Source organism: Stylophora pistillata, chromosome 6 (genome assembly GCF_964205215.1).
Source record: "Stylophora pistillata chromosome 6, jaStyPist1.2, whole genome shotgun sequence".
NCBI classification, from domain to species: Eukaryota; Metazoa; Cnidaria; class Anthozoa; order Scleractinia; family Pocilloporidae; genus Stylophora; species Stylophora pistillata.
In genome coordinates this window covers 1,756,399-1,782,225 of record NC_142524.1, presented here as the reverse complement: position 1 = coordinate 1,782,225, position 25,827 = coordinate 1,756,399, and the positions used below count along the sequence as shown (strand labels likewise).

The following is a 25,827-nucleotide window of genomic DNA, read 5'->3' as shown; positions in this document are numbered from 1 at the left end:
GTGGTTGTGCGCAATTTGTTCCTGATCGAAAATGCAGTCTCGTTCAATAGCAACCGTCAAGATTTTCCTCAGTAAGCTTTCGCTGATAACTACCATGCCAGATTTTTAACCCATTAACCCCTTAGAGTGACCAGCATCTAATTTCTCCCGACAGTGTAATATTAAGGCCTCAAAACAAGGAATTTATTTCTAACGCAAACTAACTTACAAGATGGCTGTCTCAAAGCACATGGCCCCCAACATGCAACGCGGTCTTTCTAGAACCTAAGAAGTCTGGTAACGAACAACTAATCTAACAAGTATCGCCCCTAAATCAAACATTAAGGTAACGAGAATAAAGGAATTGATCACGTGTTCATAAAACTCTTGACTGTTAAACAAAAATCCTCCTTGTGAGCTTTATAGGAAATGTGTAGAGAACAGTATGGAGAATATGCATACTGTTATCAGGCTGTAAAGGTTAAGCACGGAGATATGTCAAGGAGAAACCTTCTCACCACGAAATTTGCAAATGGTTGACAAGGAATCCAAAGAAATGCACTAGTCCAGAAAATTTTCGTCGACGCTGGAATGTTGATGACGAGTTTCATAAATGCAGAAGGAACCTCTCATTTTCAATTGCACTGCTGACCCAAGGTATCGTAATCGTAAGAGCCAATCAGAAGGAAGGAAATTTCAAAACGAGCCAATGAGAACTCACAGCAAATACATGGATGGAGCTGACCTGAAGCGCGGGAAAAGCGAAGTGACCAAGCCACGGTTGGTTCTGAGTTTTGCATTTTCATGGTTGAAAAGGAAGGCGAGTCAGTTTTACCAATCAAAATGCGTAGACCATAGTCGCGATAGATTTGGATGACGCATCCACTTCTTTAATGCATCTTTTAAATGTAACCCTACTAATTATTTAGGAGATGAAAAAGTCTCTTTCTAAGAAGCAAGAGTTAAGTAACATCGGTGCTTTACACTAAAAGCTCTTGTTCAGTAATGACATCAACTAATAGTACACTTGCTACTGCTGCTATAGCTCAATCCATCCTTCTTACCAAATGGCATTCTCTCTTTCGTAACCCCAACCGTTACCGTAGCTTTCTCAGGGAGACCATAGCGTCCTTTAGCTGAGGTGAAATAGCACAAAAAAAGAAAAATGTCAGAGGGTTTCAGAGCTTCTCAACAAAAACCGACCAACAAGACACTATCCAGAATCCACTGGAGATACACCAAAGATTTTTAAAGAACTTGTTCCGATGACTTAAATCCGTCAGAGACAGAGCCAATCATTTTAACCCAAACCTTTTTGCACGGTTGTACAACATACTACAAATATAGATAGAAATACACATCTTACTGCAATTGTGTTGTCACAGAAAATAGAAAAACGAAAATAGCGCAAAAACCCAATGGGAATTTTTTAGCACCTAAACGATGGCTCTATGCCCGGCAGCCGAACAATTGTCACAGAATCTCCAGTGAAAAATTATTTCAAACCTCTTGAAAGTATCAGATGCTGCATGCCTATGTTATATGCAAATTAATTTAAATTCTACTTTTTTTTACTTTTTGTCTTTGCTTTGTCGCATTTGTCAAAAATGAACCAAGTATGTCTTTGCTTTAGTCACAGTAGAAATGGTATCTAACAAAATTATCCCCATGGGTAAACAGCAGTCGTAGAAATTACTTAAATTGAATCGTGGAGGGTCAGATGAAGGCTGAACTAAATTCGAGCTCGCCCCTCGTGATCATTGCATCACCCAAACATCTGAATTATTGGTCGTTTCACACGAAGAGCAAGAGTGCGATGGATCATGTTAACTGTAAATACTCTCGACCGGTGTATCGGTCGATATATCGGTCGAGAGTCGATCGATGTTCGGTCGAGAGTCGATCGATGTTCGGTCGATAGTTGGCCGATACTCGGTCAAGACTTGGTCGATAGTCGGTCGATATGTCGGTGGAGATTATTATCGACTATCTACTATCCACCGAGTCTCCACCGAGTATAGAGTATCGGCCCACTGTCGACTATCGACCTAGTATCGACCGACTATCGATCGATTGGCGGCCCAAATATCGGTCGAGTATCGAAATAAATTGGGTGTGAAAATGCAAAAGTTAACTCCTATAAATATTCATTTTTATTCGCATAGTGAAAGAATGGAATAATTCACCATAGTATGTGGTTGAAGCCGAATCTTTTGATCTGTTTAAAGCGAGATTAAAGTATTTTTAAAATATGTGAATATGACTATAGCAATAGGCAATGGTCAATGTATACACATATCATTTATGCACTTTTAAATTGTTTTACTTATTTATTCTTTCTTGATGTACCTTACTTACTTTCATTTTCTTACTCCTAATCATCATTAATAAAATAGTATTCTATTCTATTCTATTGTATTCCCGACCAATATATCGACCGATAGACCGGTCGAGAGTACCCAGAGTAACATGATCCTGTACGTTTTGTCAACTTCAGTTCGCTTTTCACCTTGTGCTGGAGAAACCTAATCTTCCTTCAGGACCGAAGCGTCACTTCTCAGTCGTCATTCGCTCAAAAGGAAAAGAAAGAGGAACGACGAGTTTGGTTAAACTAAACACTAATTCCTTTTCGCTCTCGATCAGATTCTTTGTCAGTGGTCCATGGTTTCTTTGCATCCTTCTCGCTTCCACCGATTTTGATTTTGACCGATACTCGGTCGATATATCGGTCGAGATTTAGCCTGCAGTGCCGGCGTATTTTGGGCGCACGATTGCTCGTGCGCACAAAATACGCCGGCACTGCAGGCTAGTCGAGATTGTTATCGACTATCGACTGGGTCTCCATCGAATATCGACCTAGTGTAATGATCCTGTACGTTTTCTCAGCTTTACATTCCTGTTCGCTTTTCACCTTGTGCTGGAGAAACCTAATTTTCCTTCAAGACCAATGCGTTACTTTTCGGTTGTCAGTCGCTCAAAAGGAAAAGAAAGATGGGACGACGAGTTTGGTTAACTAAACTTACCAATATCTTTTGGCTCTCGATCAGATTCTTTGCTAGTGGTCCATGGTTTGTTTGTATCCTTCTCGCTTCCATTATCTGCCATTGCTTTCCTGCAAGAATCTTTCTGACTTTATGTAAGTTCACGGGGCACTGCCCTTAAAATAATAAGCTGGCGCTGTAGGTATAGACTTACTTCTCCGAAAAGGCATTTTTGTTTGTGATTGGTTGATAGTACCAAAACAGGAAACAGGCGATTATCAGAAGACACTTTAGTTGTTCCTCGGAAATACTGAAAGTCCTGCAAGACCTGCAAGGCATACATTGCAATTAGTCCATGTGGAAAAACAACTAGCGAGGCCTTTTACTTTTTTATCTTTCTTATTCCTTTTTCTGCAGCGCTATTTCAATTCGTAATACAGCTGTCGTAATATTAATCTTCACGGCTAATTTTAAGATGACTGCATATGCCTTACAACTTGTAAGGAGCAGTGCACGTGCCAATAACAAGTTAGAAAGTCTAGACATGCACAGCTTTTGTGACATGATTCCTCGTTCATCCTTTTTTTAAAATAAACTTTATATCCTGCTTAATCCGTTTTTTCTATAGCAATAATCCTTGGCGGTTATCTTTTTGGTGTTTTCAGTGTTGCCTTTTCTTACAAAATGTAGGACATGTAACTTACTGCTCTCGAGAGAAGTCACTGTCAGCAAAAATAGTAATAGGACGGATTTGAGACAAAATTATTTTTTCCAACGTGTCAGCTGAAAATTGGATGAGATCTCTAGAAATAGATCCTCGAAAAAGGATGGAATTTTTGGTTTAAAAAAAAAACCGACGCCGGGATTAAAATGTGATCACCTTGGATAACAGATTCCTGTATTTCCTAGAAAGAATAACAGACATCCATTGTCTGGCCTTGTTGATTGAATTTTGATTCTTGTCTAATCTATACCGGATTTGGGGTTTGTCTCATATTCATCAAAATGTTTGGAGAGCGTGACGGATAGATTTGCAGATTGTTTATTCTTTCCAGAGGTCTCCGGTCATTTTTTATTTTTCAACTGTGAAGTAAATGGTCCTTCACCTCCGGCCCAGACTCCAGTTCCAACGTCTTCAAGCCTTGTAACACACTTCAGCAAAATCTATCCGTCACACCGTACGGTACCTCGTATTTTCGCCCATTGATAACTGATTTATTTCTCTGAAATGTTTACTTGTAATTTTAATGAATTCTTATGAACTTTATTAGTCGTAGACTTTACGTTTCAGTTATTTATGTGCCTTATTAAATGCTGTTTATAAGAAAGTCATGGTTGTGAGCAGTTTGTTCCTGATCGAAAATGCAGTCGCGTTCAATGACAACCGTCAAGGTTTTTCTCACCAAGCTTTCGCTGAGAACTACTATGCCAGTTCTTTTAATCTTTTAACCCATAAGATTGACTAGCATCCAATTTCTCCCGACAGTATCGCCCCTGAATCCAACATTAAAGTAATGAGAATAAAGGAATTGATCACGTACTAAAAAAACTCTTGACTATTAAAACAAATCCTCCTTGTGAGCTTTACAGTTAGTTCAATGGATAGAGCGCTGGACTGGTGTGTGGGAGGTCGAGGGTTTGAGCCTTGAAGGTCTTAAAATAATTGAGAAGAATATGCTGCCTTTCTATAACATCAAGAAATGGTTAGATATTCTAGTCTTCTCGGATAGGGACGAATAAATGGAGGTCCCGTCTCCTGCAGAGTTAGGGGTAGGAGACGTTAATTTCCCACACACAAGATTACTGTGTGATGGATGTCCTCCCCTGGGGTGGGAGGGTTGGGCTGCTGTCTTGCGTTTCATACGTGAGCCTCTGGCTCGGGCAATGTGGGTAACCATGCCCCACGTAAAGACATTAAACTTTGATTACTATTACTATTATGGGAAATGTATGTAGAACAGTATGGAGAATATGCATACTGATGTCAGGTTGCAAAGGTTAAGCACAGAGATATGTTAAGGCCGGTGAGAAAACTTGTCACCACGAAATTTGCAAATAGTTGACAAGGAATCAAAGACTTCAGAGAAATGCACTAGTCCAGAAAATTTTCTTCGACGCCGGAATGTTGTTGACGAGTTCTATAAATACAGAAGGAAACTCTCATTTTCAATTGTTTTGCTAACCGAAGGTATCTTAATCGTAAGGGCCAATCAAAAGGAAGGAAATTTCAAAACGAACCAATGAGAACTCACAGTAACTACCTCTATGGAGCCGGCCTGAAGCGCAGGAGAACGGAAGTGACCAAGCCACGGTTGGCTCTGAGTTTTGCATCTTCATGGTTGAAAAGGAGGCGAGTTTTGTTTTACTAATCAAAGTGCGTAGACCACAGCAGCGATGGATTTTAATGATGCATCCACTTCTTTAATGCATCTTTCAAATGTAACTCTACTAGTTATCTAGGAGATCAAAAAGTCTTTTTCTAAGAAGCAAGAGTTAGGTAACATTATTGCTTTACACTAAGAGCTCTCGTTCAGTGATGGCATCAACTAATAGAACAGCTGCCGCTATTGCTGCTGTCGTCTGATTCATTCTTCCTCTTAAATGGCATCCTCTCTCTCGTCACAGCTTCCTCCGAGCGTCTTACATCTGAAAAAAAAAATAACAAAAAAAGGAAACGAACCTGTAAGAGGGTTTAAGAGGTTCTCAACAAGACACTATGCAGAATCCTCTGTATGGACACTGTAGTGTATTGAGAACACAGTAAAAGTACTTGTACTAGTGTTAGTGATATTACTGTAAGATTACTGAGTGATGTGAAAGTACTGTTACTAAGTAAGACTATTCTACCAGCTTATAAGATACTTGATCAACGAATAAAGAGAGTATAGTAGTAAGCAATTGAGGAGTGTGTGTCTCCACTAAATGAATACACAACAGACACCACAGATTTTTAAAGAACCTTTTCCGATGACTTGAACCTGTTAGAGACAGAGCCAATCATTTTAAGCCAAACCTATTTGCTGTTGTACAACATACTACAAATATAGATAGAAATGCACACCTTACTGCAATTACTTTGTCACAGAAAATAGAAAAAAAAAAGGAAAAGAGCGCAAAAAGCCAAATAGGAACTTTTTAAGCATATAAACAATGTTTATATGCTCGGCAGCCGAAATAATGATCACAGTATTTCCAGTGAAAATTATTTTCAACCTCTTGAAAGTATCAGATGCTGTATGCCTATGTTATATGCAAATTAATTTAAATTCGACTTCTTTACTTTTTGTGTTTGCTTTGTCGCATTTGTCAAAAATAAATCAAGTATGTCTTTGCTTTAGTCACAGTGGAAATGGTATGTAACAAAATGATCCCCATGGCAAGTTATAGAAATTACTTATATTAAATCATGGGGGGTCAAACTAAATTCAAGCTCGCCCCTCGTGATCATTGCATCACACAAATATCTATGCAATTGTTGGTCGTTTCACACGAAGAGCAAGAGTAAGTGCGTTGGATCATGTTAACTGTAGGTGCTCTCGTTCCGTATATCGGTCGATATATCGGTCGATATATTGGTCGATATATCGGTCGATATATCGGTCGATATATCGGTCGATATATCGGTCGATATATCGGTCGATATATCGGTCGATATATTGGTCGATATATTGGTCGATATATCGGTCGATATATCGGTCGATATATCGGTCGATATATCGGTCGATATATCGGTCGATATATCGGTCGATATATTGGTCGATATATTGGTCGATATATCGGTCAAAAGTCGGCCGATACTTGGTCAAAACTAGGTCGATAGTCGGTCGATATATCGGTGGAGATTATTATCGACTATCCAGTGGGTCTCCATCGAGTATCGACCAACAGTCGACTATCAACCTAGTGTCGACCGAAATATCGGTCAAGCATCGACCGACTTCCGACCGATGTATCGACCGATATATGGGTAGAGAGTACCTACGGTAACATGATCCTGTGCGTTTTGTCAGCCCCAACTTCCTGTTCGCGTTTCACCTTGTGCTGGAGAAACCTAATCTTCCTTCAGGACCGAAGCGTTACTTCTCAGTCGTCAGTCACTCAAAAGGAAAAGAAAGAGGGGACGATGAGTTTTGTTAAACTAACTTACTAGAACTTGTTCGCTCTTGACCAGATGGTTCGTTTGTATCCTGCTTGCTTTCACTATCTCCCATTGCTTTTCTGCGAGAATCTTCCTGATTTTAAGCAAGTTCGCGGGTCTCTGCTTTTGATATAATAAGCTGTAGGTATAGATTTATTTCTGCGAAAAGGCATTTTTTGTTTGTACTTGATTGGTTGATAGCACCGAAGCGGGAAGCATATGATTATCTGAAGACACTTCCGGCGTTTTTTGGAAATACTGGAAGTCCTGCATTGCCATTAGTCCATGTGGAAATACAACAAGTGAGGTTTTCTCGTTTTTTTTTTATCGCTCTTATTCCTTTTACTGCAGCGCTATTTCAATTCGTAATACAGCTGTTGTAATCTTCAGATGGTGTCACATGTCTTATAACTTGTAAGGTGAACAGCAGCGCATGCGCCGATAACAAGTTGGCAAGTCAATACATGGACAGCTTTTGTGACATGCTTCCTCATTTGATTTTGTTTTAAAATAAACTTTATATTCTACTCAATTTGTTTTTCTATAGCAATAATCCTCGGCGGTTATCTTATTGGTGTTTTTAGAGTTGCCTTTTCTTACGAAGGATAAGATATATAACTGCTCTCGAGAGAATTCACTGTTAGGAAAAATAGTAGTAGGACAGATTTGGGGCAAAAATATTTTTTCCAACGTGTCAGCTGAAAATTATATGAGATTTTACAGAAATGTTTCCTCCAAAGAGAAAAATACAGTCGAACTGGATGGAGTTTGTGGTTATGTTGAATAATCTTAACGAAAAACCGACGCCGGAATTAAAATGTGATCACCTTGGATAACAGATTCCTGTGTTTCTTAGAAAGAATAACAGACATCCATTGTCTGGCCATTTTGATTAAATTTTGATTTATTTTTGTCTAATCTGTACCGGACTTGGGGTTTGTCTCATATTTATCAAAATGTTTGGAGAATGTGACGGATAGATTTGCTGGTCTCCGGCCGTTTTTATCTTTCAACTGTGTAGTTAATGGTCTCTCACTTCCGGCCCAAACTCCAATTCCAAAGTCTTTAAGCCTTGTAAAACACTTCTGCCAGAGGTCATCCCGATTTACTGAAGCTAACCATGAAGCGACTGGGAGTATAATTGCCTCTCTGTTGATGAGGCTGCTTTCTTTTTATAGCGTCTGCGAATGAGTATGATAATTTATACCAAGAAGGCTTTTTTTTTTACATGATTCTTGCACCAACCGTCAAGTCATGATTAGGAAAAAACCCAGTTACACTCCATCTCTTGAGTCAGCCTGATGATCTAAATCACATTGTCTCTCGGAGCTCTCTGGGTTAAAGCATAGTCAGGAGATAAAAGAAAAAGAAAAATAGTCATCAATAAGTAGAGTATCTAGGTTTTAAAATAGAAATATGGCAATGTTATGCAAGATTTTTTAATATTGGTACATCTTATTAGGAAAACGTTGGTGTAACTGTAGAAAAGATAACTAGAAAAAATTAAAATGTCGGAAAGGAATTTGACATGGGCATGTCTTAATCTGATTGTTGGGTTGTTATCAGTTTTTAAAACATTGGTGTAATTCGGCAGGTCCGCAGAAGACGAAACAAAATATGAAAACACGGTGATAGGAAAAATTACAAGTAATAAAAAAAATGTAGCGAAAACACCACTTACTTTTATTTTGTGTTGATGAGATGTTCTCATGGGGATTAGTGTCTTTCTCAGGTGATTTTGGAGATGGGATTGGAAATTTGATTCTTTCCCGTTCAATACATCGCAGGAAGATTCCTTTGAAAATAAGCAGCAATTACTTTATTGAAATCTAGATTTGAAAAGGAAGATTACTAGAAGTGTTTTACCGATTGTTGCTCATAGCATTGTGGCTATGAATAATAATCTGTTTCGAGACCGAAACAGAGAACAACTCTGAACATGAGCCACCACTAAATTCTACTATGAGACGTCTTCCGTCACCTGCTGAGCAGTTTAGTAGATTTATTGGAACAAAAGATATCACTTACATCAGAAAAGAGTTTAAATCCCAAAAGATTGGCTTAGACAGCAGAATGGCTGCCATACTATCGCAATATCTGGCCGCCGTGACGTCATATGAAAACGATCACTCATCATCTACCAATACTTATTAATGACGCACTTTGTACCTGAATATGCCCCTAAATCTTTGGAGTGGATATTAAAGTAAGAAAAATGGCTTGAATGTTCTTAAAACTGTGATTCGGGACTGGAACACCGATCCAATGTGGGGTTCGGTTTGGTCTTTACACAACAGGTTTTTCTTTAGATAAAGGCTGATAGTTTCGAAAGAAACTCTAGGCTGTTTGGGGCTGCGTCGGTGGGAGTAACGAAATAATTTGGATATATCAACAAAGTTGAAGTGGTAAATTGGCCACCGTAACGATTACAAAAACTGACGTTTCGAGCGTTAGCCCTTCGTCGGAGCGACGAAGGGCTAACGCTCGAAACGTCAGCTTTTGTAATCGTTACGGTGGCCAATTTACCACTTCAGCTTTGTTGATATATCCAAATTATTTTCTTTAGATACATGCACTCTGGTTTTTCACTTTTCACAGAAAACAACTCGATCAATCTCTTTGTCTTCGTATTGAATAAAAAGAGCCCAAGTAGCCAAAGAATAAGATGAAACAGTCACCTGTGCCAAGAACTTGTGAGATATTTACATGCTGGTTAGCATCCCGCGCAGGTGATTTTATAAATGGAGACGGAATTCCTCTATTAGTAGTCGTTTCATTCGTCAAAGCATTCCGAAACGTGCCCAGTCCTGCGATAGGGAAAAAAAGGCCGCGGATTATGAATATGAAAGGTAGCAGTTTACAGCGGTAAATTTATGTCGAATAAGGCAAATTAGATGGCCACAACTAATAAAAATACTCAGCGATACTACACAATAAAACGTCCTGAATGAGATATATATATATACTTCCATACTTACCAGGGTTATCTTGTTCTTTAAAACTGTGTGCAAAACCAACACCTTGAAAATAATTGATTTTCCATAGAGTTTCCGTGTAAGTGGTATTTTCTTTTGGTGTTTCTCTTAAGTCCAACCTTTCTTCCATGGTAACCAAATCGTCGTCAGCAACTAAGATTGTTGTATCCCAGCCGAGGAAAACTAATTACACGATTTCGTGGTCGTCGTCACCTTTCATAGATATCGTCTCGTGAGAGTGTAAAACTTAAATTGTCTTAAAGTTTTCCCCTCAAAACTGAAACGTCTACGCGGGTTAAAATTAGTTTCCGAAAGCTGATACGAAAGCTTTAAAGTGTGTTCGAGTGCTGAAAGCAGCAGAAACTGAAATAAGAATGTTAGTGTGCTTTCTAATTTTTTTATTCAACTGCTTCATTTGAAGTTTCCAGTACGCTAGAACACTTATCGGTGGAAACTATGCTTTTCTGTCGTCCTACAACGTATCATATACCCATAATTAGGACTAACTGGCCAGCGTCTATTTATAGAAATTGAAATTCATATCGCATATTTTCCATGTAGGTCGGTCCGTATTAGGGAAAACCCGAGCCCGATCGAGTTCTTGACAGAAGAAAATAATAGGATAAAGGGGGTAAATTTCTAAAGAAACTGTGGTGCTGCGTCGGTGGGAGTAAGGTAACTTTATCAACTGAGTTGATAATATAAGCTGGCCACAGTAAAGAGTTTCAAAGCTGACGTCTCGAGTGTTAGTCCTTCGTCATTCGCTCTGACGAAGGGCTAACGCTCGAAACGTCAGCTTTGAAACTCTTTACTGTGGCCAATTTACACTCAGTTTATAAAACAAGAACAATAGGACTCCACTATGACCCGGAGGTTACTGAACTGTTTACCTTAATTTTTGTTGACATTAATTATCTTAATTTTCTTTTTTCCTATTATTTTTATTTTTCATGTCGTAAATATTTTTATAGATACCTTTATATATATATACATATATATATATTTGTAATCAGAGTATATTTCATCCCAGGGCTTCTATTGATAGCAGGGAAGTCTACTTTTAGGCTTTTGACTAGGACTAGCTTAATTTTTTACTATTGGTTAAAGGTGTCTATCTATCCATCTATCTATCTATCTATCTATCTATCTATCTATCTATCTACCTTTCCATCTATTTATCTATCTATCTATCTATCTATTTATCTATCTATCTATCTATCTATCTGTCTGTCTGTCTATCTATCTATCTGTCTGTCTGTCTATCTATCTATCTGTCTGTCTGTCTATCTATCTATCTGTCTGTCTGTCTATCTATCTATCTATCTATCTGTCTGTCTATCTATCTGTCTGTCTATCTATCTGTCTGTCTATCTATCTATCTGTCTATCTATCTATCTGTCTGTCTATCTATCTATCTGTCTGTCTATCTATCTATCTATCTATCTGTCTGTCTGTCTATCTATCTATCTGTCTATCTGTCTGTCTGTCTGTCTATCTATCTGTCTGTCTATCTTTCAATTAGTGATCACTGTCTTATTTATGCAATCAGGAAAATAGGGATTCCCAGGGGTCGACCAAGGTTTGTTGAAGCAAGAAATTTTAAGCATTTTGACGAATCAAAATTAAAAAAAGATCTCAGTAATGCGCCTTGGCCGTGTATTGATAATTTTCAAGACGTGAACCGCGCGCTAGCCGCGTGGACTAAAATATTTCTCAGCTTGCTTGATAAACATGCTCCTTGCTGCACCAGAAGAGTACGTAACGAACCTTCTCCATGGTTAAATCCAAACATCAAACAATTGATGTTTAAGCGAGAAGATTGGACGGCTTATAGAACTTCAAGAAATTTAGTCAATAAAGAGATAAGACTAGCAAAGAAAAGATTTTATCGGTCACGCATAAACAAGGCATCTGGCGATCAAAAGGCGACGTGGAAAGTGCTTAATGATCTCTTAGGAAAAAAGTCGTGCGCAACAAAGATAAGTGAATTGAAAAGTGACTGTGGTGTGACAATCACAAATCCTGAGGACATCGCAGATTACATGAACAAATACTTCGCAACGATCGGCCCAAATCTAGCTTCAAAGATTCAAGTCAATGAAGATAATATTACTCCTACAGAATTCTTGATTAAAAAAGATTTTAGCTTTAATTTGAAAAAAATGGAAGCCTCCAGTGTGCTAAAATTATCGAATGGGGTAAAAATTAACAAGGCAACTGATCGATAAAATTTCAAATAGAGTTTCAAAAATAGCTGCTCCTGTAATCTATAAGAACTTAACAGACTTATTTAATTTATCTATCACCTCTGGTGTATTTCCATCTGATTGGAAAATAGCAAAGGTCTCTCCACTCTTTAAATCAGGTGATTTGAGCGACGCAAATAATTACAGACCAATTTCTGTTTTACCAAAAATTGCACGAGTATTTGAAAGACTTATATTTGACCATTTATAGACGTATGTTAATGAGAATAACTTTCTTTATACGTACCAGTCCGGATTTAGACCTCTTCATTCAACCCTTACTGCCTTTACTTGATATAACTAATGAGTGGTGTTTTAATATTGATAAAGGCATGGTTAATGAGTTCTTTTCCTGGACTTGAAAAAAGCCTTCGATACCGTTGACCATAATATTTTCCTTACAAAACTTAGATACTACGGAGTAGAAACTGCAACAATCAGTTGGTTCACCTCGTATTTAGAAAATCGACAACAAGTATGTTATGCTAATGGTATCAACTCATCTATAGATTATCTAACATGTGGTGTTCCTCATGGTTCAATTTTAGGTCCGCTGCTCTTTCTTATATATATAAATGATATCTCTAAGTGTTTAGATTATGGGGTAGCAAGTTTAATTGCTGACGATACGAACTTGACATTCTCAGGCTGCAGTTTCCCTGCCCTGCAGAATAAAATGTGAAAGGATCTCAGGGGTATAGCCTCTTGGCTTTCAGCCAACAGGCTTACCCTAAATGTGTTAAAAACTGATTTTATGGTTGTAGGATCAAGACAAAAGAGTAGCGAGCCTGGAAGAGGATATTGCTCTTTCTTTGTTAGACACCGAACTGGATAAAGTCAAATCTGTTAAATGTTTTGGTGTAGACATCGATGAATATTTAACTTGGGATAGCCACATGCTAAGTATAAGACAGAAGGTTACCCGTAATTTGAGTGTTCTAAGAAGGATTAAACCTTTTCTAAAAACAGAAAACCTAGTTGACATTTACAGGACAATAACTGAGCCTTACTTTACATATTATAGCATTGTTTGGGATAGTATAAAGGAAACACAGGTTGTTAATTTGCAAAAGCTCCAAAACCGTGCAGCGCGAATAATAACTGGTGCCTCCTATTTGCAGAGATCTAGTGATGTTCTTTGTAAATTAGGCTGAATGACATTAGAAACAATGAGAAAACGTCAAAAAGCCATTTTGATGTTTAAAATACTAAATGGTCTCCCTCCCCCGTACCTGCCTGAAATGTTTACCCATAGCGCCTCTTTTCATGATTATGGACTGCGATCTTCCAGAATGAATCTTGCGCTCCCTAAAAGTCGCAGAGATTTTTACAGAAACAGTTTTGCATTTACCGGAGCAAGAATCTGGAATGATTTGCTAAACAGTTTAAAGGAAGAAACTTCGCTAAAAAAGTTTATGGGTAAGCTGGACTATTACTATCAGCACCAGCAAAACTAGTTCTAGAACATTAAGCTTTCTAATAGTAAATATATAACTTCTATCGCGTACGGATTTTGTGTAAACCAAATTTTAATATTGCTGTATCTTTTAACTTGATGAAATGCCGTATTTGAATGAAGGGTTTCATCCATCTGTCTATGAAAAGAACTGTTTTCTAAGTTTGCACTAAAACTTATTGCTTGTTTTGCCAGATAAAAAGATGTCAGCAAACTGTTTTCTCTACAGGTCTTGCGGATCAGGGTTGTCTGAAAGAGTCGAGGCGCTTGAGAAAAGATTGGCGTAGAAAATATGAAGTTTGCGTCATGTTTTAATGTTTCCATGCGTGAATTTCCGTATCTTCCCTTTCCAGAAACTTCCTGAAATCTGGACCAACTCTAACTTTACTGTAACATCAACTTCAATTTGACTTTACCTTCTATGACTATAGCATACTTCGACTTGTCATTTGAACATGCCATTTGAATTTTAGAGAATATTTGATTTTCCATCTGTTTCTTTCTGTCGTAAAGAACTCGATATTTTATCACTGTACCACTTACACCCCAAGATTATTATGCATATTCTCCATACTGTTCTCTATTCATTTCCTAAGGTGCAGACAAAAAGAATTTGTTTAATATTCAAGAACTTTTATAGTTGGCGAATATTTCCTTTATTCTCGTGGCCTTTATATGTCAGTGTGATATGTGTGATTCGGGGGTGATTTTGTAAGGACAAATTAATACAGAGCTCAAATAGTTCAAATATCGCAAGGGTAAAAGAGTCGAATTCTTATCGCATAGAATTTCCTAGTTAAACATCGCTTCCAACTTTGCCTAACTCTTGTATAACATAACGTATTAGGTTACGTCGATGCCAGTTTGATGAAGTGTTCCTAACATCTGTAAATAATTCTTTAAAAGTTGCTGAGCTCGTTCTTATATATTTATATCTATATTACCTCATAAATATTAATAATATTAATAACTAGATCGCCCTTCGTCACTTTAAGTTTGCACTAAACTTATTGCTTGTTTTGCCAGATAAAAAGATGTCAGCAAACTGTTTTCTCTACAGGTCTTGCGGATCAGGGTTGTCTGAAAGAGTCGAGGCGCTTGAGAAAAGATTGGCGTAGAAAATATAAAGTTTGCGTCATGTTTTAATGTTTCCATGCGTGAATTTCCGTATCTTCCCTTTCCAGAAACTTCCTGAAATCTGGACCAACTCTAACTTTACTGTAACATCAACTTCAATTTGACTTTACCTTCTATAACTATAGCATACTTCCTAGTTAAACATCGCTTCCAACTTTGCCTAACTCTTGTATAACATAACGTATTAGGTTACGTCGATGCCAGTTTGATGAAGTGTTCCTAACATCTGTAAATAATTCTTTAAAAGTTGCTGAGCTCGTTCTTATATATTTATATCTATATTACCTCATAAATATTAATAATATTAATAACTAGATCGCTCTTCGTCACTTTAAGTTTGCACTAAAACTTATTGCTTGTTTTGCCAGATAAAAACTCTTGTATAACATAACGTATTAGGTTACGTCGATGCCAGTTTGATGAAGTGTTCCTAACATCTGTAAATAATTCTTTAAAAGTTGCTGAGCTCGTTCTTGTATATTTATATCTATATTACCTCATAAATATTAATAATATTAATAACTAGATCGCTCTTCGTCACTTTAACGCTTCAGTCGTGCTCATTCTTTGCGTTTATGACGTCATACAATCTCTGTTGACAGGTTCGTACATGTTGCTCACATCAGCACGCGACCTGGTCAGGTTTTTGTTATTCAGTTGAGGCGACAAGCTGATTTCTTCTTTTTACTTTTATTTGAGGTATTTTGATGCATTTCATCCTTACTGTCTTCAGTGGGAATTTGATCTGAAAACATACAAAGTGTACAAGGCGATCAGTCGAGAACAGGCCGACAGAGAACAACGATTAAAATCAATACTGAATTAGTGAGCAACTGGGCTTGTAATGAAAGATTGTGAGGCAGAAAAACCTTGCATAGTAACTAAAAAACTAAAAATTTAGATTTAAGGCGGTGGTTTCAGAAAGACAGCCAGCCAACCAGTCGGCCAGTGAGTCAGTCATTCGTCAGCCAGTCAGTCAGCCAGTCAGTAAGCCAGTCAGTCGGTCTGTCAGCCAGACACCCAGTCAGTCAGTCAGTCAGTTAGTCGATCGGTGGTGAGTCAGTCAGCCAGTCAGTCGGTCAGCCAGTCCGTATTCAGCCAGTCGGCCGGTCAGCCAGTCAGTCAGTCTGTCAGCCACCCAGCCAGTCAGCTTATCAGCCAGTCAGCCGGTCAGCCAGTCAGTCAGTCAGTCTGTCAGCCACTCAGCCAGTCAGCTTGTCAGCCAGTCAGGCAGTCAGCTGGTCAGTCAGTCAGCCAGTCATTCAGCCAGTCATTCAGCCAGTCAGCTGGTCAGGCGGTCAGCTAGTCAGCCAGTCAGCTAGTCATGCAGCCAGTCAGCCGGTCAGCCAGTCAGTCAGTCCGTCAGTAAATCAAGCAGTGGGTCGGTCAGATAAGCAATCAGTCCTCCAGTCAGTCATTCAAAAGTAAACCAGTCAGTTAATCAGTCAGGCAAAGAGCTGCTAAATAGATCGATGTGCCCAATAATCAAGTATGTAAAACACTCCTCAGCTTTGCTTCAAAGAGACAATGTAATCTTACAAGAGATATCAACTGTGAGTCAAGTTACCTTGATTTCTTGCTGTGCTTTCGTTGCCTTCATGTTTTGGAGGATTCTCATTTGAAGTGCGGAGGTCACACTTTTTATGCGACTCTATCGGTGGCGAGTCGACTTTTTCTGGCATGGGTGGAAATTCCATGCGATCCCTTCGTGCTTTTTCGATCACTTCTTCTTCTTCGCCAGCGTCACATTCGCCGCCACACTCACCATCAATAACTGAATTTTCATTTTCTCTAAAATCTCTTTCGGCTTGAAGATGCGAAGGGTATCGAACAGCTGTTGTACCATTTGAAACAATCGAATTTTTTGAACAATTCTGAAAATCGTTCATGTGACATTTGGGCTCCAAACTAATTACTGGTTCCTGTTCTCTTTGGGTTGTTGAGTGCATCGGCTCTCGTGTCTTCACGATAATCACGTCACCTGAATCGTCTGAGTCTGGAAAAAATAGCAGATAAGGTGTGAAATTTTACGTACAAATTCAGTTTGGTCAAATTTGAATTAATCAACAACTATTCACCGAATTGAAGGTGGCGAATCTGCGAGGGAAATATCCACCGTTAGTTACTGACACGGAGGTGAATAGTTTTTTTTTTTAGTATCTACTAAAACAGTTAAATAATATTTCAAAAAAGAGACTTTAACTCCTTTATTCCTACAACGGCGATTACAAGATGCTCCAAGGTGAATAGCAAAGGATCTTGGGAGTTTGAGTAGCCAATCAGAGCGCGCCAAGAAAAGCATCCACTGTTCTAGTGTATCATCCTCTTTATCCTCACCTAGTGTATAATTATAACCTCTTGGTTATTTGTCTACTTTAGCGCACGAACATTTCAAGAGGTTGCTAAATTTAACCTATTTAGTTTAAGAGCTTTCAGCATCAAATTTCTCCCATAATTTCAGCGGTTGCTTCTACAAGAAAAGTTGTGGTTTACAGTAAACCTCGACCAGTCCCTCCTAATTGGCGAAGTCCGTCGCACGAGTAAAAAAACAATCCTTTGAAAAAAAAAGTCGATGTTAGCGCACCGCGTGGAAGTCTTGGATTACTTTTCGTGCCTCACATTGCCAGAGTTCCGCGCGGCGCACTAAAATCAACCCTTTTTTCGTTAATGAAAAGCAGGGACTATTCGTAGTCTTGGTGACAAGGGGGGAGTATTTATTTGTTCTCGATGGAGCCTAATAACGCGACTAGCTTCGTTGACCGCTTTCACTACCAAGATATCATTAGTAATTCTCCTTACTGTCTGCCAAATAATTCTTATTATGTTAGTTAGGAGAATTTGGTATTGGATCAACTGATATTGCCCTGATTTTCTTTCCTCCTTGTTCTCATCACATGTCTATTTGATATTGTTTTGATTTTGTAGAGAGAAATTCTACCTTGGTCACTCATGGGAGCTGAAGGGTTAATGTGGTCTGTCACACTCTACTCATGTGCTCCATCAAAATACTCGTCACGTGGCCAACATACACTTGTAAACGTTCAAAATAAACCCTGCTTTGATTTAAGAGGACTTCTTTCATGAGGATTTGCTACTCCTCTGTTTTTGATAAACTTTTCATGCGTGAGAACTTTCAATTTGACTCCGTTAATAATTCCGTCCTGGAGTCAAAGTTTGTCTTCAGTCATCGTGTTGTTACAGGCACAGGCAGCAACATGACTCTCATCAAATGCTGGCCGGACCCTTGTAGAAGCACACGACTAAAGCACCAATTCGTAATACAGCTGTCGTAATATTAATCTTCACGGCTAATTTTAAGATGGTGGCATATGCCTTACAACTTGTAAGGAGCAGTGCACGTGCCAATAACAAGTTAGAAAGTCAAGACATGCACAGCTTTTGTGACATGATTCCTCGTTTATCCTTTTTTTAAAATAAACTTTATATCCTGCTTAATCCTTGGCGGTTGTCTTTTTGGTGTTTTCAGTGTTGCCTTTTCTTAAAAAATGTAGGACATGTAACTTACTGCTCTCGAGAGAAGTCACTGTTAGTAAAAATAGTAGTAGGATGGATTTGAGACAAAATTATTTTTTTCAACGTGTCAGCTGAAAATTGGATGAGATCTTTAGAAATAGTTCCTCGAAAAAGGATGGAATTTTTGGTTAAAAAAAAACCGACGCCGGGATTAAAATGTGATCACTTTGGATAACAGATTCCTGTATTTCCTAGAAAGAATAACAGACATCCATTGTCTGGCCATTTTGATTGAATTTTGATTCATTCTTGTCTAATCTATACCGGATTTGGGGTTTGTCTCATATTCATCAAAATGTTTGGTGAGCGTGACGGATAGATTTGCAGATTGTTTATTCTTTCCAGAGGTCTCCGGTCATTTTTATTTTTCAACTGTGAAGTAAATGGTCCTTCACCTCCGGCCCAGACTCCAGTTCCAACGTCTTCAAGCCTTGTAACACACTTCAGCAAAATCTATCCGTCACACCGTACGGTACCTCGTATTTTCGCTCATTGATAACTGATTTATTTCTCTGAAATGTTTACTTGTAATTTTAATGAATACTTATGAACTTTATTAATCGTAGACTTTACGTTTCAGTTATTTATGTGCCTTATTAAGAGGCTGTCTCTCTTATTTCCACCCGGTCAATTTCGCGTCAAAAAAAATTTTGCCTGAAACTCTGTCAACAGAAAGACTTTACTTAGGAAAGAACTAAATTAGATTTGGTTTGTTTCGAAATAATTTTCTGACTGTGTTAGGGGCCATAATTGTTTCCCAGTCTCTTGGGACCGTCGCAACGTCTCGAAAATTGAAAAGTAGGCATATTTTGTAACATTGTAAAATATTTGATTCGCATAGTTAAGCCACCGAATTTATATCACATTGCTTAAAAACCTTTCTAGTTTGCCAAGAAAGTTAGAATTTTCCCTCTCAATATATCTGAAAAGGCGAATTTTAGCATATTCTGACTCCTATAAATCTCCATCGGCCGATGACCGAAAATAACCTTGATTTAAACGTTAAGTTTTGGGATTTGGAACCTGGTTGACAACTCTATCCTACACAGCCATTAAGTTTAGACCTTTATAAGCAAAAAAAAATGCAAAAAACCCTGTACGTTTTCGATTTTTCAAAAGTTATGACCGTTTGAATCAGCATGTACGAGCATTCGCGATTTTTTCACCTATACTAAAATCGAACCACTGGAGCAGATTTCGTCATAAATACAGCTTACCTTCGGCGCACCTTGGCTTTATGTGAGATTTCAGATGTTCCTCGCTCCCCAAACTGGTGAACTTAATGATAACTCCAGCAAATAACTCCAAACTTCAGCGGTCGGCGTGTATCGACACTCTTCTTTAAATGGTTGTCGCGAACTAAACTCGAAAACTAAAGCCATGTTTCGCACCTAATGTCCTGTTAAAACTTTGGATCGCTGCTGCGTTCTCTTCAAGAATCAGTCATAGAACTCCACAAGTCTATATGTCGAAGTATGGGGGCTAAAATTTGGAATTTAAGGCTGAACGATTGCACTATCGAGCACAGCCGTGGTTCTGTTTTCACAGAGGTCCGCATTGACCATTGCGGGTGAACCCGCTGGCCCTTTATTTTTCTGGAAGGCCTGCAAGTGTAGTATGGCATGCAAGTGCTTTTTCGAAACCAGAAAGGCTTCAGTCTGTAGCGAGTCTTCACCGAGGTTGATAAAGTTCTCAGAATATAGAGGTGACATCAATGATCATCTACAAGCATGTCACTTAGGTCAGCTTAGGGGAAAGGTACAAGAATATGAGCTTATCGTTAACAGGTCAGGGTTGCAACACGACCTTCCTCCGATCAACTTGAAGAACTTTGGATCTGCGAAAAGCATAGAGGAAGCATGGGTAAAAACTGGCGACGAAGTCGCACTTGCCACTACCCGCTGCACAACGGCCGGAAAAAGCAGCTAAATACTAGAAATGCAGTTCATCTCGGCATGTCAAGGGAAATTAATGCTATCTTTTCAGAACTAGTTCCAACAGTTTCCCGTAAGTATGATTATGTAAATTATAGCTTACCAATAAGGTATTGTCCTGAAATGTGGACCACGGTTTAAATTAAGATAAGATCTACACATATATTGAGGTGCAGTAAATGTCAGAACTCAGTATTTTGGATTTGATTAACATCTGGGCCAAAGCTCGCACGCAAGTGAGTATAAAAAAAAAACAGCTGCTGTGATTTCGTCGCAAGATACGTACCGTCATTCCACATGGAGGCCATGTGACAGCTAGTGCAACTTGATAACTTAAATCTCACTTCGACTTGTAACAATGCTTTGAAGCAAACTTGAAATCTACAACCAAAGTTTCCAACACTACAAAATTGCGACGTTAGTCAATTATGCTTATAATCGGGAAACAGCAGTTGTACTGAAAAATGCGTAAAATATTGGGTTTTTCTGCCCTACCTTACCTCTCAACATCTACATGTTTTTTTACGTCATACACGCAAGGAGATACCAGATAAATAAACTTGGAGAGTTATTTGACACCAATGTTTACGCTGTTGCAAGATAACATTCCTTCTGTTTTTGGCGTTTATACATTTACACAAAACCATTTTGCGTCAATGATATAGAAACCAGGAGGCATCGATTTTCGTCCTTTCAGTCCCTAGAGTCGAGTTTAACAACCTTTGCAGCACACCCCCTAATGGAAATTTAAGAGAGTACCCAGGGGTCACGTGATCATAGTGCAACTGTTTTTATTTGTTGTCTATAAGTATTACTCTGCTTATTATCATTTTGCATTATTGTTGTATTTCGTGCCTTTCAGTAATCTGTATATCTTGTTACAAGCTGCACAAGATCAAACTCGCGGAGAACATGACGTTGTTGCAAGATCCTATAAATAAAGCAGACCATGATATGCATTGACACCTAGAGAACTTTCAAGGACAAATGTTCAATGGAAATGTTACATGCAAGCAAAATTGTTTTCCTCGGCGTGGCCACACACTAAAATATTTCGCGCAACATTACTAATGCAGTAAGCAAATTATGTTTACTGGTGCATGGCCAAAATGGGAAAAATTTTCGAAAAAATGACAAACAGTGTTTTGGCTTTAAATTGGACGACTTTAAAAGAGAAAATGGTTGATAATGTACCATACAACTGCACGCGGTGATGCTGATTGTGAACAGAACGGAATTTTTTGCGCATATTGCAGACGAAGATGAGCTAAATTCTACTTTCGCAACAATGCCCTCAAAAATTTCAGTGGTGGACACACTATGCAGTTAAACACATGGCGGGAGGACTTCTAATTTTTACAGATGCCACGGAGAACCTGAACCCACTAGCAACCGGTGGTGGTCGCGTAGTCCCTTGACCTTTCAGCTGAAAAGTACATGGGAGGAGGCAAAAGAACACGAGAAAGAGACTTGCATCGACAAGGCTACTGAAGCTTGTACTCTCGTTTGTGACGTCATAGCGCCGTAGGCTGGACAAGAGCTATTTCAGGCCTGTTTCACACCCGATAAAGGGACCAGCCACATGAACCTTGTGCCGTTGATGCAGGCCTACAGCAACGCCATCACGAGTACCTTGAAGACCCAACTTCTTAGCCTGTATGCGTATCGATATCCAGTGAAGACGATTCAGAAAATCCACGAGCCATACGCAAAGTTAACCGAGTGACAAATTAGACGCGCTAGAGCTCATGCAAGAGAATGTCGTCCGGGTTCTTAGGTCGAAAAGTGCCCATGTCATCGAGTTCGACTGCCACCAATAAAGCTTGACCATTTCTTAGACTTCGCGAACCGCCCCTACTTTTATCAAGACGTGTCATTTAGTACGAGGAAACTGAGGCTCAGCAGTAGCGAGAAGATCACAATACCAAATGTCATTCGCAAAGTCACAAAGTCAATAATGGTCAAGCAGTGCCTTCAGTTCTGCCAAGAAGAGCAGTTTGAACCACTGAACCGTTCAACCCTATTTCGCATCCTCGAGGTAAGGGAAGCATCTCAACAGAAGTCCCTTAGCGGCTTGGATAACACAGCAGCTAATGGGTCGGCGGGGTTCGCGCAACTCCTCCGAATAGTGGACGAGCTTGATCAGATTGGGCACGCGAAGAACGTGGCAGACGAACTGCGAAGAGCCCTCAGCGAGGGTAAGAGGTACCTCAAAACCCAGTTTCAGGGTCACTGCCAGGAAGATGAGAGCGAATGTCCCGACCACTTTCGTAACTTTGGTCTCCGCGATCCAAACGATCCAGATTTCCAGGAACAATGCTCACATCAACACACGCTTCTCTGCTCTCAATGCGACGAAATTACTTCCGTTTTGCAGAAGATGCAACAGATTGTTAAGGATAACAAAACCTTAGTTTTTTATAAATCCAAATTATTACACTTAGGTAGCACGGAAAGCCGTAAAAATCTTGAACAAAAGCTCATCTTTCAAACCGGCAGTCTAAATCCCACAGGGATCAACGAACGCTTTTCATTCCACTAATTTATTTTTGTTTTTTCTCGTTGCCATGTTTCCACCAATAACGTAGCTCCATTTCTGCCTTTAAAGGCACACACAACCCACAATTCCTCTATTCGCTCCGACGAAGGGCTAACGCTCGAAACGTCAGCTTTTGTAATTGTTACGGTGGCCAATTTACCATTTCAACTTTGTTGATATATCCAAATTACTCAGTTTTTTACAGCGAGGACCAAAAAATGACTTGTTGTACGATATTCAGAAATCTTCGGAGGCTATCGTTCAGTGGAAAGTTCACATTATGAGGTCCGTGAATCAGGAATGTGCAAAGCAAGATATCATCGCAAAGCTTGACCAGACTTCGTGTCTTCTTGTTATAGATTGGGCGATGAAGTTTCTGCAGCTGCGCTATAGAGAGAAGCAAAGTGACTGGTACGGAAAAAGAGGGTTAAGTTGACACATTAGTAACGTTGTGTCTCGAAGCCAGTCTAACACGACGGAAGTCATCTCGTACGCTCACCTCCTTGATCAGTGTACTCAGGACTGGTATGCCGTTACGTCAATTCTCGAAGATCTTCTAAAGCAGCTGAAAGTCAAGAATCCTTTGCTGCAGAAAGTTCATCTGAGGTCAGATGAAGCCGGTTGCTATCATAACAGCTCCCTAGTAACCGCTGTGAGAGATGTCGCAAAAGGAGTTGGGGTTGAAATTCATAGTTATCAGTACTCGGAGCCGCAGTCTGGTAAAGACATTTGCGATCGTATCCTCTGCCCAATGAAGTCCCCTATTCGCGCTTACTGCAACGAAGGGCACGATGTTCTAACTGCCGTGGACATGAGAGATGTATTCATGCAACACCCAGTGAAGGGAACAACCGCTGCAGTTAGCATAGTCCACGAATCAAAGAACACTCTCTGTATAAATAGGATTGAGCATTTCAGTAGCTTCCACAACTTCGAATATAGAGATACCGGTCTTGAGAGTTTGGAAATGTTATGGCATCGGTAAAGGGAAGTACATCCCATATGACGTGATTTATATCCAAGCACCAAGGTGAAACGTCCCTTCAAACCATAGAATCTCAAGGGTTTTATGATCGTCCTGAAAAGCGTGTGGTCAAGCGTCGTTCAAAGGACAGCAAGGAAACAGAGAGTACAACGCCATTGTTTGAATGCTCTGTGCTTGGGTATGTTGAAGTGTTCGAAACGTTTTCGCAACTAGAGCTCCACCTGGACGTTGGAAAGCATACAGTCAGCAGGTTAAGCCAGTATGCTGCAATCAAAAGGGGCTGGGCCCTTAAGTTCTCGTCAATAGATACCGCTTGTATCGAGTGTTTGAGCTGTTCGTCGGATTCCAGTATACCACTCACTTCTCCTGGGGATACTTCGCCCCCCTCGCCTCTACGAACAGGATGGGCCGTAAGCAAACCGAGGGGCAGTGTTAGATTTTCAGAGAATGTAAAATAATACCTAACGGCACGGTTTACACTTGGAGAAAGAACTGGGCGAAAGGCAGACCCCGCCCAAGTTGCAGTGGACATGCGAAATGCGAAAAATGAATCAAATGCGCGTTTGTTCACTTGAGAACAGTGGCTGACAAAGAGCTTTTTCTCCCGGCTAGCAGCCATGCGACGCAAAGATCAGGGTGTGATCGGGATATCGCTGGACGAACAGGAAGATGTCCAATGCGTCCAGGAGAATTCCAAGAGACAAGATCTGGTAGACAAAGTTAACAAAGAGATCAAAGTCTCGCATCCAATCTGCTACGACACGTATGACCTCTGTGAACGTTACCACAGTAACACACTTCAGAAACTCAATGTGGTTTTGTTGCGAGCCATCTGTAGTCATTTTGAGATCCCTGTAAAACTGAGAGACAAATAGCAGATCCTCGTAGATAAACAGTCCGACGTGATTAAGGATTGTCCGTGTGTTTCACAGTAGACTTATGTAAACAATGTCCTATACAGTTGCTGAAAGTGTAGAATATTGTCTACAGGTACAAACTTCCTTTAGTTCCGATATCAAGTTCTGACGGCGTTGTTATAGTGTAATACTCAAAGCTTATGATATCTGTGACATTAAATTTTGTCGTGCTTTACTCACTTAGAATTCAGAACTAAATCAGTGAAAGATAGAACCTAGTTTGACGACATGTCAAGCAGTGTCTGATACACGATACAGGCATCGTACTGAACCTTGTTCTTCAAGTCAAAATCATTTTAAAGTGCAGCTAAACGCAAAATTTTTTTTTCGCTTAACGAAATAAGCGTATTTTTTGGAGTATTTCTGTGCAAACATTTTTTTATTTGCTCAAATCCTCAATTGTCTGTGCCCAGTCAAAATACGGAAAATCGGCCGCCATCTTGCCCCACGGCCGAGTTTAAAGAGGAATGGCTCTAGCGGGTAATGTGACGTTAAATCGAGAACACAAAAGTCTGCATTTCACACATTTTCGCTTGTTTGGGAAGGTTGTAGTCGATTTTGTTCGAAAATATGCCGACTAAGTGTGTCGTAAGAGGATGTAGCAACGTGCGAAATTTGCAAGAGGGTATCACGCTTCATACATTCCTCATACAACACACCTGGTCGGCATATTTCGGACAATATCGACCACAACCTTCCTAAACAAGTGAAAATGTGTGAAAAGCAGACTTTCGTGTGCTCGATTTGACGTCACATTATCCGCTAGAGCCATTCCTCTTTAAACTCGGTCGTGGGGCAAGATGGCGGACGATTTTCCGTATTTTGACTAGGCACAGAAAATTTAAGATTTAAGCAAATTAAAAAAATTTTGCACAGAAATACTCCAAAAAATAAGCTTTTTTCGTTAAGCGAAAAAAAATTTTTGGGTTTAGGTGCACTTTAACGAAAACAGGGATAAGTGTGTTCAGCTTGTCGCAATCAGTGATATTGTTTTATAAAAAAGATT

General features: G+C 39.4%; 1 protein-coding gene and 2 long non-coding RNA genes across 3 annotated transcripts; all 3 read right to left on the bottom strand.

Annotated features, from left to right (window-relative positions):
• Positions 1-156: 156 nt before the first annotated feature.
• LOC111330407 (uncharacterized) lies at positions 157-3,162 on the bottom strand. The gene is made up of 2 exons (XR_002694792.2): positions 3,003-3,162; positions 157-1,115 (listed from the first exon to the last, which is right to left on the bottom strand). It is a non-coding gene; the product is annotated as an uncharacterized LOC111330407 (long non-coding RNA).
• Positions 3,163-5,355: 2,193 nt separating this feature from the next.
• LOC148727698 (uncharacterized) lies at positions 5,356-7,272 on the bottom strand. The gene is made up of 2 exons (XR_015988919.1): positions 7,108-7,272; positions 5,356-5,606 (listed from the first exon to the last, which is right to left on the bottom strand). It is a non-coding gene; the product is annotated as an uncharacterized LOC148727698 (long non-coding RNA).
• Positions 7,273-14,899: 7,627 nt separating this feature from the next.
• On the bottom strand, positions 14,900-17,271 carry LOC148727697 (uncharacterized). Its single transcript, XM_088725703.1, has 2 exons — positions 16,480-17,271; positions 14,900-15,657 (listed from the first exon to the last, which is right to left on the bottom strand). The coding sequence occupies exons 1-2, from the start codon at positions 16,859-16,861 to the stop codon at positions 15,566-15,568; spliced, it is 474 nt and encodes a 157-aa protein (XP_088581829.1). The 5' UTR covers positions 16,862-17,271; the 3' UTR covers positions 14,900-15,565.
• Positions 17,272-25,827: the final 8,556 nt, after the last annotated feature.